General features: G+C 31.7%; 1 protein-coding gene across 1 annotated transcript in view; it reads left to right on the forward strand.

The window, feature by feature from the left end:
• The window catches only part of LOC127726614 (proto-oncogene tyrosine-protein kinase ROS-like), an 89,653-nt gene that overhangs the window by 46,174 nt on the left and 29,056 nt on the right, over nt 1–14,423 (forward strand). The window contains exons 5-15 of the mRNA XM_052234032.1: nt 1,681–1,859; nt 2,470–2,564; nt 3,424–3,842; nt 5,003–5,095; nt 8,459–8,668; nt 9,278–9,412; nt 10,222–10,394; nt 11,155–11,498; nt 12,601–12,758; nt 13,638–13,819; nt 14,237–14,366. Coding sequence (XP_052089992.1) covers nt 1,681–1,859; nt 2,470–2,564; nt 3,424–3,842; nt 5,003–5,095; nt 8,459–8,668; nt 9,278–9,412; nt 10,222–10,394; nt 11,155–11,498; nt 12,601–12,758; nt 13,638–13,819; nt 14,237–14,366 — 2,118 coding nt within the window. The remainder of the gene's footprint in view (nt 1–1,680; nt 1,860–2,469; nt 2,565–3,423; nt 3,843–5,002; nt 5,096–8,458; nt 8,669–9,277; nt 9,413–10,221; nt 10,395–11,154; nt 11,499–12,600; nt 12,759–13,637; nt 13,820–14,236; nt 14,367–14,423) is intronic.

Raw genomic sequence — 14,423 nt, forward strand, 5'->3', positions numbered from 1 at the left:
ATTGCAAAAGACAGCAACACAGAATAGGAGTATGAGGAAATTAAAAAAAAAAACACCAAAAAACATACAAAAGTAAATTCTGTGCATGCAATGTAAAGATTAATGACCTGCACCTTTATCTACAGTTCAGGTTTGAAATAAAATAAATCAAGATGTAAGAACTGATTGTATCTATTATTTTACTTGCTTCTTTAATTACTATTCTTTAATTACATGGCTGTACACATTGATTAAAGGTATGATTTCTTTACATATCTACTATTATATGAACTGATGATATTTGATAAGTCTCTTCTTATGAAAGATTTATCCTGATGAAATACTGTATGAATCATATTGATAAGGTTAAAACATCACATTATACAATGAAATTGGCCAAGAAAGTTTGATGAGCTGATTGTAAGCTACTAATTTTTTGTTCTTGAAGAATCATTATTGTTTGCTAATTACAATGTACAATAGAATTATCATGATAACAACATTAACCCTCCAATTAAATACAGATTTGTCCTCGTTTTTAATCATTCTTGTTCTTCACTATAATTGATTGCAAGATCATTTTTGGTTCATTCATCTTCATCTGAGAATCAGAATTCATTGTAACTGTCTGTTTTATTTTAAACCTTGTTGCATGTTACTTTATGATTGCATGGCCAGTTACATAGAATTATTTGATGGAAAGTCATCAATCACTGATGATTGTGTCAAAATGTTATTTTCAATTAAAGATATTCAGATGTTGCTTTTACTGGGCAAGTTACTTACAGTCATTAAGTAACCTTCAGACTTATCCTACGATAAATTTTATTGGATCAATTTCAAGATTTGATTACAGAAATTATCAATATTACCATGGCTTAAATTATATCTGTAAATATGCATTTATGTTTCCTTGTCAAAACTTCAGACATATTTTTTTCCAAATGAGGTATATCAATTTCCGTCAATTTTACAGAGATTATCAATTTTTTATCATTGCTAAATATATGTCTGTGGCTAGATTTCCTAGAAATATGGGTTAAGAGGGAAATTTATTATTGTGAAGTATTTATGGCATTATAAAGTTTTCATATTTGTTCCCAGTTTTTTTGTACTTTACAACAAAGGTTTTATTACAACCTTTCAAATGTAAATTTCAATTAAACTTACATTGGAGTTGTCTGTAAAGAATATCTTTTTTTAATTGTATGATTTCTTTGTTTTTAATTATAACCACTCTTTATTAAGTTGTGATATTTGAGCAAATTTATTTTGTTTCTTTTTTTAAACCTTACGTTTGAATATTTTGAACTTTTTATATGAAATTATTTTAATGTTATGATAATTGAATTTGATAATATTTTGCTTTTTCATTTCAATTTTTGTAATTTACAGGTTTTCAGGTCACAAATTATAAAGGTGGAAATATAACTGTAAACCAACTAATTTTTCGTAAAAGATTTTCCCTGTTCTTTCTCAGAATAAAGATATCAAGCTAATATAAATCGTCACAAATATGTCAAAGTTGAATTTTCCTTATATGGATACATTATTGAACAAGTTAGAAAATTGCAAAATTGCAAAAATAAATTTGCCGGGGAAATTGGCTTGAAGAGCGAAAATAAGTTGGTTTACACAATTCAAAATAGAAAAAAAATATATAGACAAATGTAAAATAACGTTTGTTTTTTATTTGTGAAGGAGTTGCAGTTCATATCCAGAAAAAGATTATTGTCTGCAGCGATTCCTCCGGACAAGTCCATCAAGTTAGCATGGTTGACAGTTCCGTAACGGACAACATCTATCCCAGTCTCTCTCATCCTGGAGCAATAACTATTGACTGGTTACATAATTATACATACATTGTAGATGGTTTAATGGTAAGACTTTGAAGTAGCAATTTTTTAAGATTGGCAACATTGAAATACTATAGTGTTCCTTCCAAGAGGCCAGGTAATAACATTACATTTACATGTAAATGTAAAAATGAAATGAGAGCATTTTATTAGACTAATTTTGATCTGGTAATCGATTTTATTTATTACCCATACTCCCAATTTTTGAAAGATGATTTGTAAATAAATATAAAAAATTGATCGTTTCCTTAAAACTCCATAGACTGAACGGTTGAATTCTGCTGCTTTTTTTTTTTAAATTCACAAACCTATCTATTTTACATGTGTAAAAAATTTGATTTTGAAACCAGCAACAGTCTAATAAGCTTCACTCAAAGTTCAAATGTATGGTCAAACTTAAGGTCACCTATATTAAGCGAAAACCTGTCTTGTCGTGCTGTAGTAATACCTATTTATTTTTAACCTCAAATCTAAGGTCACATCTCCTTTTGGTCAATTTTCTGTGGTCCTGATGGTGGTTTGACTGTATATAGATTATTTTGACATGTGATAATGAGTATTGAAGTAATTTTGTTTTTTGATGCACAATAATATTGTATTGCACTTTCTTCACATATGACTCATGGCTTTTTAGATCAAAAGATGTGATTTAGATAGGCCGAGCTGTATCATGGCAACAGAAATGTTACCTTCACAACCAGATGTCATAAAGGTTGATCCTATCAATGGGTGAGTGTTCAAAGAGAGACAACTCTTGTTAAAATTTAAAAGATTTTGTTTGTCAAGTTGTAGAAAGTTCACATGTTTACATATTTTTACCTATGTTGTTTTATAATTTACAATTTGTTTTATGAATTTTATAGAAAACTTGAAAGCCCGAAAACAATTGGTTTCCAAGGTCTAAGGGTTCTTAAGTTAAACACCAACTAGCTCTTTCAAGATATTTAAGTATTATCATAAATTATAAAGATACTGTGCATAGTATATTATTTCTTTGTGTGTGATGTGGGTTAAGAGTGGCAGCCATGTGCTATAAAAATGATGTAAATCTATAATTTTTGGGGACATTAATTGGAACTTTGGCATGATAAAAGAAGGGGGCACAATTTTTTTGTGTAAAAACAAACTTCAACTTCAGAGGTAGAGAAGATGTGATGATTAATGTACAAAAGTTTTAGATTTTAACTTTGGAAAAATTGAACCCTGTACTAACAAGCATCTTTTTTTGTCTTGCCTTGATGAAGTCCAAAAATTGAGACTTAGCTGTGCTGTTTCTGAAGGTGGCAGCATCAACAATGTATTAATTGGTGATTAGGTCAGTTTATGGGAACCACTAGTGTTAGTTCAATGATGTTTTGTATGCAGTTGTATTAACATTGGCGCATCTCATTTCCATGGAGATTATATGGCCCTGCACCCTGATCATGGTTCATTGACTTTGAAACTTTTTGCTTCGTTTAAATGTTCAAATTGCCATATTAATTTAAAAAATTGCATCATAGGCAATATTCATAATATGAAAATTACAAAAAGGCGAGACATATCTCTGTGTTAACAGTTTATTAGAATTAATTAAATTATTTTTCAGATTCCTGTTTTTCACGCAAGGAAGTATCAACATGGGGCTGTATGCAGTAGACATAGGGGAGATAACTCCATCAAAACCTGCACGCCATTTCATGCTGGTTAGCAGCAGATTAAATTCATTCTCTATTGACTTCAACAATATGCAGTTATATTTTCCTAACGAAATTGCCAATACTCTCATGTCAGCATTTTTAGATGGCACTGGTTTAGCCGATGTCCGAAAAGACAAAGTAGTGCAACCAAACTATTATAGTATAAGAAGCATGGTGTTCTACGGAGGAGTTTTCTTCTTAACAAATGGGACCAAACTTTTGATCGAAGAGTACGATGAGAGAATAGGGAAATTCTACGTGAATGAAATGTATGTGACTAAATATTCCTCCTTCAACATTTATCATCCGACAGCACAGCCACACCCAGGTATGATAATAACTTTGGCGGTAGAATATTCAGGGGCTCATTTCGAAAAATATCTTACGATTAAAATTGGTTGTAAGTTTTACTGAAATGTTCATGACATACAAATGTTTTCACTCGTACGATTTTTTGTGAAATGAGTCCCAGTGCTGTAACTTGATTATACCTTTATAAAGGTTTGTGGTGAGAAATGTTGTTGATCTTTTGGGTTTTTGTTTATTAATCTTAGAAAAATGCTGCACATATAAATGTTGTTTTTTTTTAAAAATTTATTATATACTTAGTAGCGAATACAAGTGAATGTTATGTGTAAAACAATTAATGAGAATTTGTGCTGTATCAGCCATTCATGATGACTGGGTACCAGCTATGTATAATCAAATTATTCTATACATAGACAGGTGGAGGCCGACTCCATTTTAGTACTTTTTTTTAACTAGACAACGCGCAGTCAGTCGCTCAGGAGATTCCAGAAGTTATTTTTGCCGCCATTGTTTATTGTTGTTGTGAGTTACAAGTGCATGCTGGGAGAAAACACTTCCCTATTTTTATGACGATGATATTTTTAAACTTAGAACAACCTAAATTTCAAATAAAAAGATGGCGTTGGACCCTACCTGTCTTGATACATGAAATATGTAATATGAAAGTTTATCGAGACAGGAGATCAGCCTACCATTCGTGATGATATTGATATCAGTCAATAATTTAATTTTGGATATAACATGTCTTCTGATTGGCTGAAAGTGTTTTGTCTGTTAGCTCATAGACATAATTTTGACATCTGACCGTAACGTCACCAATGTTTTTTTTCAAAATTTACTCCTTAGATATGGAATTTAGAATTAAATTATAAGAAATGACTGTCTATTCGAAATAACCTAAAAAATGTAATGCACACTTTTAAATAACCCACTATGCAAGTTATTCCGTGTGCACCACATTTTTGATGTTATTTCTTCATAGACAGAAAAATATTACAGCCATTCCTTAAATGTTCCAAAGTCTTTATCAAACTCCAAAAGAAAAAAAAACTTCAATTTTAAGTATATAATAAAGTGTATATGATATCACACACAGTATTCATCAATATAATACATCAAGCAGGGGAACACATTCTGATTACTTTTACATGAACTTTGTTTTGATTTTTTTAATTTCAGTGCCTCATAGCTCGCCGCAGGATGTTAGAGGATTGTTTACAGATAAACGTGTTATCATGCAATGGAACCGACCAAAACCTCTCTCTTATCAAGGTTAGATCTATCAGTCACCTCGTTGTAATTCCCAAAATCTCAACCCATACGGTTTATTCCCGATTGTCCCACTTTTTAAAACTTTAGAGTTCTGATTGTCCCACATTATTTTATGAAGTAAAATGTTCTTAAATAAACAAGGTATATATTGTTTGTTTTGCTAGATAAACAAGAATTAATTATTGCATGTTCAAACTTTTATTTAATATAAATTTTATAAAAGCATAAGATATGATTTTTTTGGTATATCATCAGATTAATGCACTTTTGAGTAAATAATATAACATTTATGAATTATATTTATAAGCTTACGTTTATTTATATAAAACAAATATCAATACTGTGATTTTAATTTAAATTTTTTTCGAAAGTTTTTAAAATGAATTAAGATATAATGCATGCAATTTAAAGAAAAGTGTAACTTAAAACTTAATTACGCTGTACACTATACACGCACTAGTTGATGGAGAGATGTTTCCACTAGTCTTTGCACTTTTACCAGTGAAGTCAGATGCCATTTACACAAGATTCTTTATCATACAGAATACAATCTGATGGTGGTGACGGCAACACCGTTAACTATTTGTAAAGCTTTATATTTCAGGGGGTAGAGGAATCGGATGGCTCATATTTTGTATATAGATCCATTGTGTTACGAAGTTCCCGTCTGTCATATAATCATTGTCCTTGACTTCATGTTCATGGTTTGGTGACTGCTAAAAACTGTTTTCGTCATGTGAATGTCTCATTTATCATAAGTTCTAGGATAACTATACTTGGCTACTAGTCTAATATATGGTATCCTTGCAATGCCTACATGTCCGTCAGACATCATCGTTCACATAACCTCGACCTCATTTTATGGATCTTTGAACAAGGTTAAGTTTCAATGGCCAAGGCCGTATCTCAGATGCTATAAGTAGTGGGTCAAATACTTTTGGTGTATGGAATGGTAGCAGGGTGTATATATTTCTTTGTGACAGAGTTAATCTGACCTTACCTCATTTACATGGAACATTGATAATGTTAATTTTATGTAGTACTAGTTGTATAATATAAAAATAAGGAGATGTGGAAGTAAGCATTTATAGGCAACTGTATGGCCTTCAACAATGAGAAAGCCCATACAGTATGGTCGGCTATAAAATGCCCCGATATGGAAAATTTTATATAATTCATTTGAGAAAACTAACAGCCAAAATAACTAAACAATTAACCAAAAAAATTATGACAAACATGAACCAACGACAACCACTCAAATACCGGCACGATACTGACTTGGGACAGGCATATACATAATGTATAATCCTTTTTTCAAAGACTTTCTACAAAATACAGTAAGTTAGTAAAACATGCTGTAATAGTAGAATCCTAGTTTTTACGGTAACGATGTTTATGATCATACTTTTCTAAGACTATTGATGACGTCCTTACATTAGCTTTCAATAAGGGGACGACCATTTGATTTCGAAAGGGGGAGGGGAGGATGATTTTGAAAATGAATAACTTGGCCTGGTATTAACTGAAAATAAATGACTTTGCACAAGACAGGATGAAAAATTGATATGTGATGTTTTTTTACTTAATATTATATTCTATGATTGATGATACTTCAATTGTACACTGATTGTTTACCTGTAACTATTCCTTCTACACCCTATACAAACAAATTAATCACTATCAAAACAATTCCCGATTGTCCCACATTTAAGCTTCCCAATTGTCCCACAAACATATTCCCGATTGTCCCACATAATTTCATTACTTTTTTACCTGTAATTTTAAAAAGTGGGACAATCGGGAAGACACCACCCATACAGGTGCATTACCTTAGATTGATTTCAAACCATGCAGTTTTGCAAAAAAAAAAATTCTGATAACAGAAGATAGATTATTTAGAAAACATTGTCTATCAGTAAGCAAGGGGAGATGACTAAAGAAAAATCAGATTATTTCAAAATAAGGGGAATAACTCATAAAATTTCATTATAAAATAAAAAGATGTGGTATGATTGTCAATGAGACAACTCTGCCAGAGACCAAATGTTTGTTTACAGTGTTGAAAAATATATTAAAATGAGTTTTTGTCGAGCCTGTGACTTTTGTCGCAGAAAGCTCGACATAGGGATAGTGATGCGGTGGTGGCGTTAGCTAACTTTTTAAAATCTTTATATTTTAGAAGCTAGAAGACCTTGATGCTTCATACTTTGTATATATATGCCTTATGTTACGAAGTTTCCGTCTGTCATATGTCCATTGTCCTTGACCTCATTTTCATGGTTCAGTGACTACTTGAAAAAAAGTCAACATTTTTTGTAATGTTAATTTCTTTCTTATTATGAGTTATAGGATAACTATATTTTGTATGTGCGTACCTTGCAAGGTCCTCATGCCCGTCAGACAATTTTCATTTGACCTCGACCTCATTTCATGGATCAGTGAACAAGGTTAAGTTTTGTTGGTCAAGTCCATATATCAGATACTATAAGCAGTAGGTCTACTATATTTGGTATATGGAATGATTGTAAGGTGTACATGTCCAACTGGTAGGTGTCATCTGACCTTGACCTCATTTTCATGGTTCAGTGGTCAAAGTTAAGTTTTTGAGTTTTGGTCTTTTTTTCTAATACTATATGCAATAGGTCAACTATATTTGGTGTATGTAAATATTTTATGATGTACATGTCAGTCTCGCAGGTTTTATTTGACCTTGACATCATTTTCACGGTTCATTTCTCAGAGTTAAGTTTTTGTGTTTTGGTCTTTTTTTCCTCAACTATAAGCAATAGATCAACTATATTCCATTCTCAATTTTATATTTGTTGCATGGAAGGATTGTAAGGTGTATATGTCTGTCTGGCAGGTATCATCTGACCATGACCTCATTTTCATGGTTCATTGGTCAATGTTAAGTTTTCTTGGTTAAGACTGTTTCTTAGAAACTATAAGCAATAGGTCAACTATATTTAATGCATACATTGATTGTAAGGTGTACATGTCTGTCTGGCATGGTTCATCTGACCTTGACCTCATTTTCATGGTTTATTGGTCAATGTTAAGTTTTCTTGGTTAAGACTGTTTCTTAGAAACTATAAGCAATAGGTCAACTATGTTTGGTTAATTGAATGATTGTAAGGTGTACATGTATTTCTCGTTTGGTTTATCTGACCTTGACCTCATTTTCTTGGATTATATTAAGTTTATGTGTTACTTGTAGTAAAGCTTTATATTTAGGACTATCAACATAAAATCAATGGTTAGTGAAGAAGGCGAGACATTTCAGCGTGTGCACTCTTTTTCTTTTTTCAATGTTAAAAAAAAAAATCAGATTTTTTAATTAGGATTCTTTGTATTTTGTTTCAGGTAAAGGAGCGTATAAGAATTGGTATTATGAAGTCAGTCTGTACGCTGATGATGGAACAGATAATGAAATAGTAGAGAAACTCACTGGTTCCTTCTTAGAAATAGTAAATCTGGTACCAGATACTGCCTATCAAGTGAAAGTCAGGGCTTGGTCACAGACTGGATCTGGTCCCTGGTCAGAAGTCTTTGTTGGTCGAACTCTCTCATTAGGTAACTATAGGTTAAATGGTAAACATTTTGAATTCCAAATCTGAAAGTTGATGAAAATGATGATATGATTTATTAAGTTAGAAGAAAATTGTTTGAAATTTTCTTCATTAATTTTAGGTAATACCTGTTTTAGCAATATTTAGTGAATAAGACAAGACAGGATAAATCAAGTCCTATACTGATATTATGTTTTTTTTTAAATTGGGTTTAAATTGACCAAAACAGTTCATTATTTCAGAAACTCAAATTTCTTTGTAATCATTTTTGTCTTCTATTGACTATATTATTAAGTTACTTTCATTTTTGTATATAAACAATGTCATTATTCATAGATCATTAGATTTTGAGTGGCGAATACCACAAAAATATTAAATAACCTTTGATACACTTAATTACTTAATTATCTAAAAATATAAAGGGGAGATAATTTGATTCAATTTTCTTTATTTTTGATAGAGGCTTCAACAGCTAAAGTTATAGTTATAGTATCATCTCAGTCAGATTTCACTTCTGTCTTATATGAAATTTTCAAGGAGATGATGCACTGATTTACTCATCTGTATAATATAAGGGGAGATAATTTTACTCAATTTTCTATATTTTTAACAGAGGCATCAACAGCTAAAGTTATAGTTGCAGCAGCATCTCAGTCAGATTTCACTACAGGTTTATATGAAATGGATATGGAGGGACAGCAGAGAACACAGCTTACAACTGTTCATCTCTTTTATGAAGAACTTCTTGGTAAGTTGAATGCCTGTGTGGACGAGTGGTCTAAGTAGTTCAACTGCTGTACCACTAGCATGCCAACACAATAACACAATCTTAATTGACTAGGATTGCCAGTATTCCTGCCAAAGGTCAGTGGTTTTCTTCTTACTTCCTCCACCAATAAAAACTGGCTGCCACAAAATAGCAAATAGTGCTGAAAGTGGTGTTAAAATACCAAAAATTAATCAATCAATTAAATATGATCTTATGGATTGATTGATTGATTGATTGTTGGTGTTTACGCCACTTTCAGAACTTTTGGGTGTATCATGGTTGCCAGAAAACTGGAGAACCTAAATTAACTACATAAACAATTGGTAATCCAGGCCCCTAAACAAAAGAGAATGTTGGATTAAAGGCAATGAAAACAATCCAATGACACGAAAAACCAAAAGACATTTAACATGTCTAGCTAGAGGTCAACATATGGTTATTAACTACAAACAAAAGTGTTTATGCTCTAAAATTACCTAGCTTATCAACAAAGATAAGTTGTGAATAAATTTAAAAGAATAGATAATGTCATCCAAACCATATTTACAAAATAAAAATGAGCGGTAACCTTCAAACAAATTGTCTGTTAGAGATTATTATGCATTATGGGTAATATTTTCAAGAGCATACACCATAACATAAGATTGGTAAAGACATCTTAAACAATGGAAATTCCACCAATGACTAAATAATTCTTTATTTTTGGGGTATGAACAGTACTGCAGATTCTTCTATTGCGAATTTGTATTTAACAATGATTCAATTTTCAAGACATCTTTTTACAACAGATTTGACCTGGGTTGATGATAAGATACTGTGGGCCTCTAATGTAAATGGTGTTCAGATATTTGACAGAACTACAGCAGAGTCAGAAATCGTCTACCACATCAGATATGCTACAAGTGTCAGTTACGATTGGTTGGGACAGAAGCTGTACTGGTCTAATCCTAAACACAATGTTGTAAGTATTAATGGAACTAACCGTATGACTATTACTTCTGTCACATGACTACAAATGTCAGTTACAATTGGTTGGGACAGAAGCTGTACTGGTCTAATCCTAAACATAATGTTGTAAGTATAAATAGAACTATGACAACATCACATTACTCTTACCACATGACTACAAGTGTCAGTTATGATTGGTTGGGACAGATGCTGTACTGGTCGTATCCTAAACATAATGTTGTAAGTATAAATAGAACTATGACAACATCACATTATTCTTATCACATGACTACAAGTGTCAGTTATGATTGGTTGGGACAGATGCTGTACTGGTCTAATCCTATAGTTAATATAAATAGAACTATGACACCATCACATCACTTCTATCACATGACTACAAGTCCATACCTTATAGTTATCTATAAATGGCCAAGACATGAAAAAATGTTAAACGATTCAAATGAGATGAACCAATAGATAATCTATAATAAACCAATTAATGAAAAATAGATATGACAGACACCAACTAATAACAACCACTGAATTACAGCCACCTGACTCAGGACAGGCAAATGCAGAATGTAGCGGGGTTAAACATGTTTACACATGCTCAACCTTTCTCTAATTAGGGACAGTGGTATAACAGCACAACAGAAGAACAAACTCTAGAAATCTGTTAACAATTTTTCTACCCTATAACTTTATATGGTGCACCAACACTGTTGTGTTTACTTTCAATAGAGTCCCCTCTGTATTTGTTTCTATATTTACAGATTAGAAGGTCTGATATTGATGGCGAAAATATAGAGTTTGTAATACAAGGCACAGCTCGTCATATGGCAATCGATGCTTTACAAGGTCGTATTTACTGGGTCACCATGAATGCCTTAGAAGCAGCTTACTTGAATGGAGAGGATCATATTGTGTACTTCAACCTGCCATATTTTTGCGGGAAGCATGTCATTAGTTTGACCTTGAACTTTGACCTTCGAAAAGTTTTATGGTATGTGAAGAGTTTTGAACGACAGGAGTTGTTTATGTCGGATCTTCTGGGCAATGGTGTGACCCAAGACCAACTGTCAGTGCAACCTCTTGGAAGTTTTAACAGTATTTCTCCGTAAGTTTTAAACTATATTACCAACCTAATTGTACAGGTAACTTTTAAAGTAAGAAATTTATTTGTTCAATACTAAGTTCTTGGATGTCTTTGGTATTTTTTAACCTTAAAAGTAAGTATTCAACACTGCATAAATTTCCTGCAATCTTGTATACAAGTTTATTAAAAACAGAAAATCAAATCTCCATGACATTACAATTTCCCCCCACTCCATAAAAATATTCGGGTCTGCAATATGTACTTTGAATTATTCTATAACAACATCATATTTCATACAGAATGTTACCAAAAGAAAGTGTGCAAAAATATAGCATATTGAACTATAGTGCCAATAAAGCTTCAAAATAGTGACGTAATCAGTGAAAAAATTCATGTTTTAAACAGATTTCTCCAATATAAAAATCTACATACCTGCCAACTTTTTAAAAATCTCCATGGGGGATTTTACGTGCAAGAGGACCTAATGCTCGTCTTATATTGTCATAAGTGTTTTTAATCAACTTCTATATTTTTTGAAGGATCATGTATGTGCTTTAATACCCTTTGTACTCCTCTGGATGCCTGTTTTGAGGTGTTTAGTTTACATAATAAAGATTTTCAAAATTCAGGTCAACACCTCTCATTGGGGATATCCCCCATAAATTGGGATAGTTGGCAGGTCTGAATCTACTCTTTACAATATTTACCAATATTCATGGAATAACCCTATAATAAAACATTTGGTATTTGAGAAATCAATTGGTAGATTTGGTACTGTAAATTCAGAAATTATTGCGTGCATTTATTATTGCGATTTTGTCATTTTATACTAAAATGCGATTTCAATTTTTGCGATATTTAGAAAAATCCTGTTTAATTCATATAAAAAATTTCAAAATGCGAGTTTAATTTATTGCGATTATAACCCTGTCGCATATTTCGCAATAATAAAAACATCGCAATACTTTCTGAATTTACAGTATTTAAGATTATGTCATCAGGTATTCATACAAAAGTAAAAATTTACAATTCTGTACTGCCTAACTAGTTTTTTGTACTTATGGTACTCACAATTTTTTATGGTTAATTCTTATTATTAGTTGATATTTTGTTTTCATTTCAGATTTTCTGTCATGCAGTACTTTTCTCACCGTTTATTCTGGCAGAATGAGAAAGGCTCAATCATTGTCGGTGACCTTGAATGTAACTACACATCAGAAATTACAGTAGAACCAGTTTCTGTGTTTACTGTTACCCATCCATCTCTCCATCCATATCCAGGTAACTATACAAAATAACTTAAGAACCAGTCCAAATGTTTACTATGACATGTCTGTCTCTTCATCCATACTCCTTAAACATAGAAATGGAAAGTTTACAATTGGGAAGCTGAAATTATCTCTTTTGTCATAAAGTTTTGTTCTCAAGGAACATAACAAAGGGAAACTGGATGGCATTTTAGTTACAACAAATTGAACATATCTGTGGTCATCTGTCACACAGATAATCCACAGTGGTCAACCAAATCATAATAGCATTTGAAAAACTTTCAAAGGGATGACCTAAACATTACTGTTTGGAATCCTTGGGTCAATAGCTTCCTGGTTAGAAGCATTAAACCTTCATCATGGAAATCATGATAGGAATAACAAACCATAAAATATCATATTGCATGGGAAATATATACTGTAAATTCAGAAATTATTGCGTGCATTTATTATTGCGATTTTGTCATTTTAGACTAAAATGCGATTTTAATTTTTGCAATATTGAGAAAAATCCTGTTTAATTCATATAAAAAATTTCAAAATGCGAGTTTTAATTATTGCGATTATAACCCTGTCGCATTTTTCGCAATAATAAAAACATCGCAATAATTTCTGAATTTACAGTACACTATGTGCAGGTGCTGCAGGAATTTTTGCTTCACAGAAATGGAAAATTGTATAAGATATTGACAAAAACTACAGAAAGTTACAAAATGAAAAAAAACAAAATGTTAGTGCAGAGAGAACATATTCTGTCAAAAAGTACAAAACTTGAATAAACATTAAACTAAAAACATTCTGGAAAAGTGATAGTAGTTGTGACAGGCATGAGAAATCTTTATCAAAAATTTTTAATGCTCATGATACATTTATTATTTACATACTTTTGCAGAAGGTTTGGACAAGAAAAGCCTTAAAATTATACCAACAGAAATTCCAGAGCAGACGATAAGATGTGAAGGTCATTGGTCAGCCTTTAACCTGACCTGGCAGAAGGCCGTAGTTAACCATGGTGATATTTTTTATGAAGTTTCTATACAGATACATGATGATGCTGGAAGAAGTGTTGCCATGGTAATTGTTTGTTTGTTTGCTTGTCTGTAGTTTCAATATTTCATTTATATGGTTGAAGATCATTATAAGTCGTCCATGACATCCTGTAAATTCAGAAATTTTTGCAATGTTTTTATTCTAAAGAAATTTAACAGATATCCAGATATACAGTGTAAAAATCCAAACATATGTTTTTAGTTAAAAACTTAACTGCAATATTAAGAAAGTATGATTGAAAATTTTAGCTGAAAATCCGTCTTTACATTTGACCAATTAATATTCATTTACACAGTTGAAATCAGCCATTGCATCGTGTTATCTTATTCTACAAAACACTATTGAGATTTACATTAGCAAAATTAATACAAAAGCCAAGGAGTGAAGGATAGCTATAAAATTATATTTTAAATAAAATAAAAGATTAATCTGTATTTACAGCAAACCACAAAGAATTTTATCGAATTGTCTAATATATCAGCTTATACAGAGATGACCGTTACACTCAGAGCTTACACCCACTGGGGTTATGGTCCAGTTACTGTGGCTGATATCAATACACCAATGTCTGGTAAGTAAATAAATACCTAAAGTAGGGGTGTGTGGCACTTCAATCTCTTTATGGTAG

The sequence above is a fragment of the Mytilus californianus genome, unplaced genomic scaffold, assembly GCF_021869535.1.
Source record: "Mytilus californianus isolate M0D057914Y unplaced genomic scaffold, xbMytCali1.0.p SCAF_18, whole genome shotgun sequence".
Classification (NCBI taxonomy): domain Eukaryota; kingdom Metazoa; phylum Mollusca; class Bivalvia; order Mytilida; family Mytilidae; genus Mytilus; species Mytilus californianus.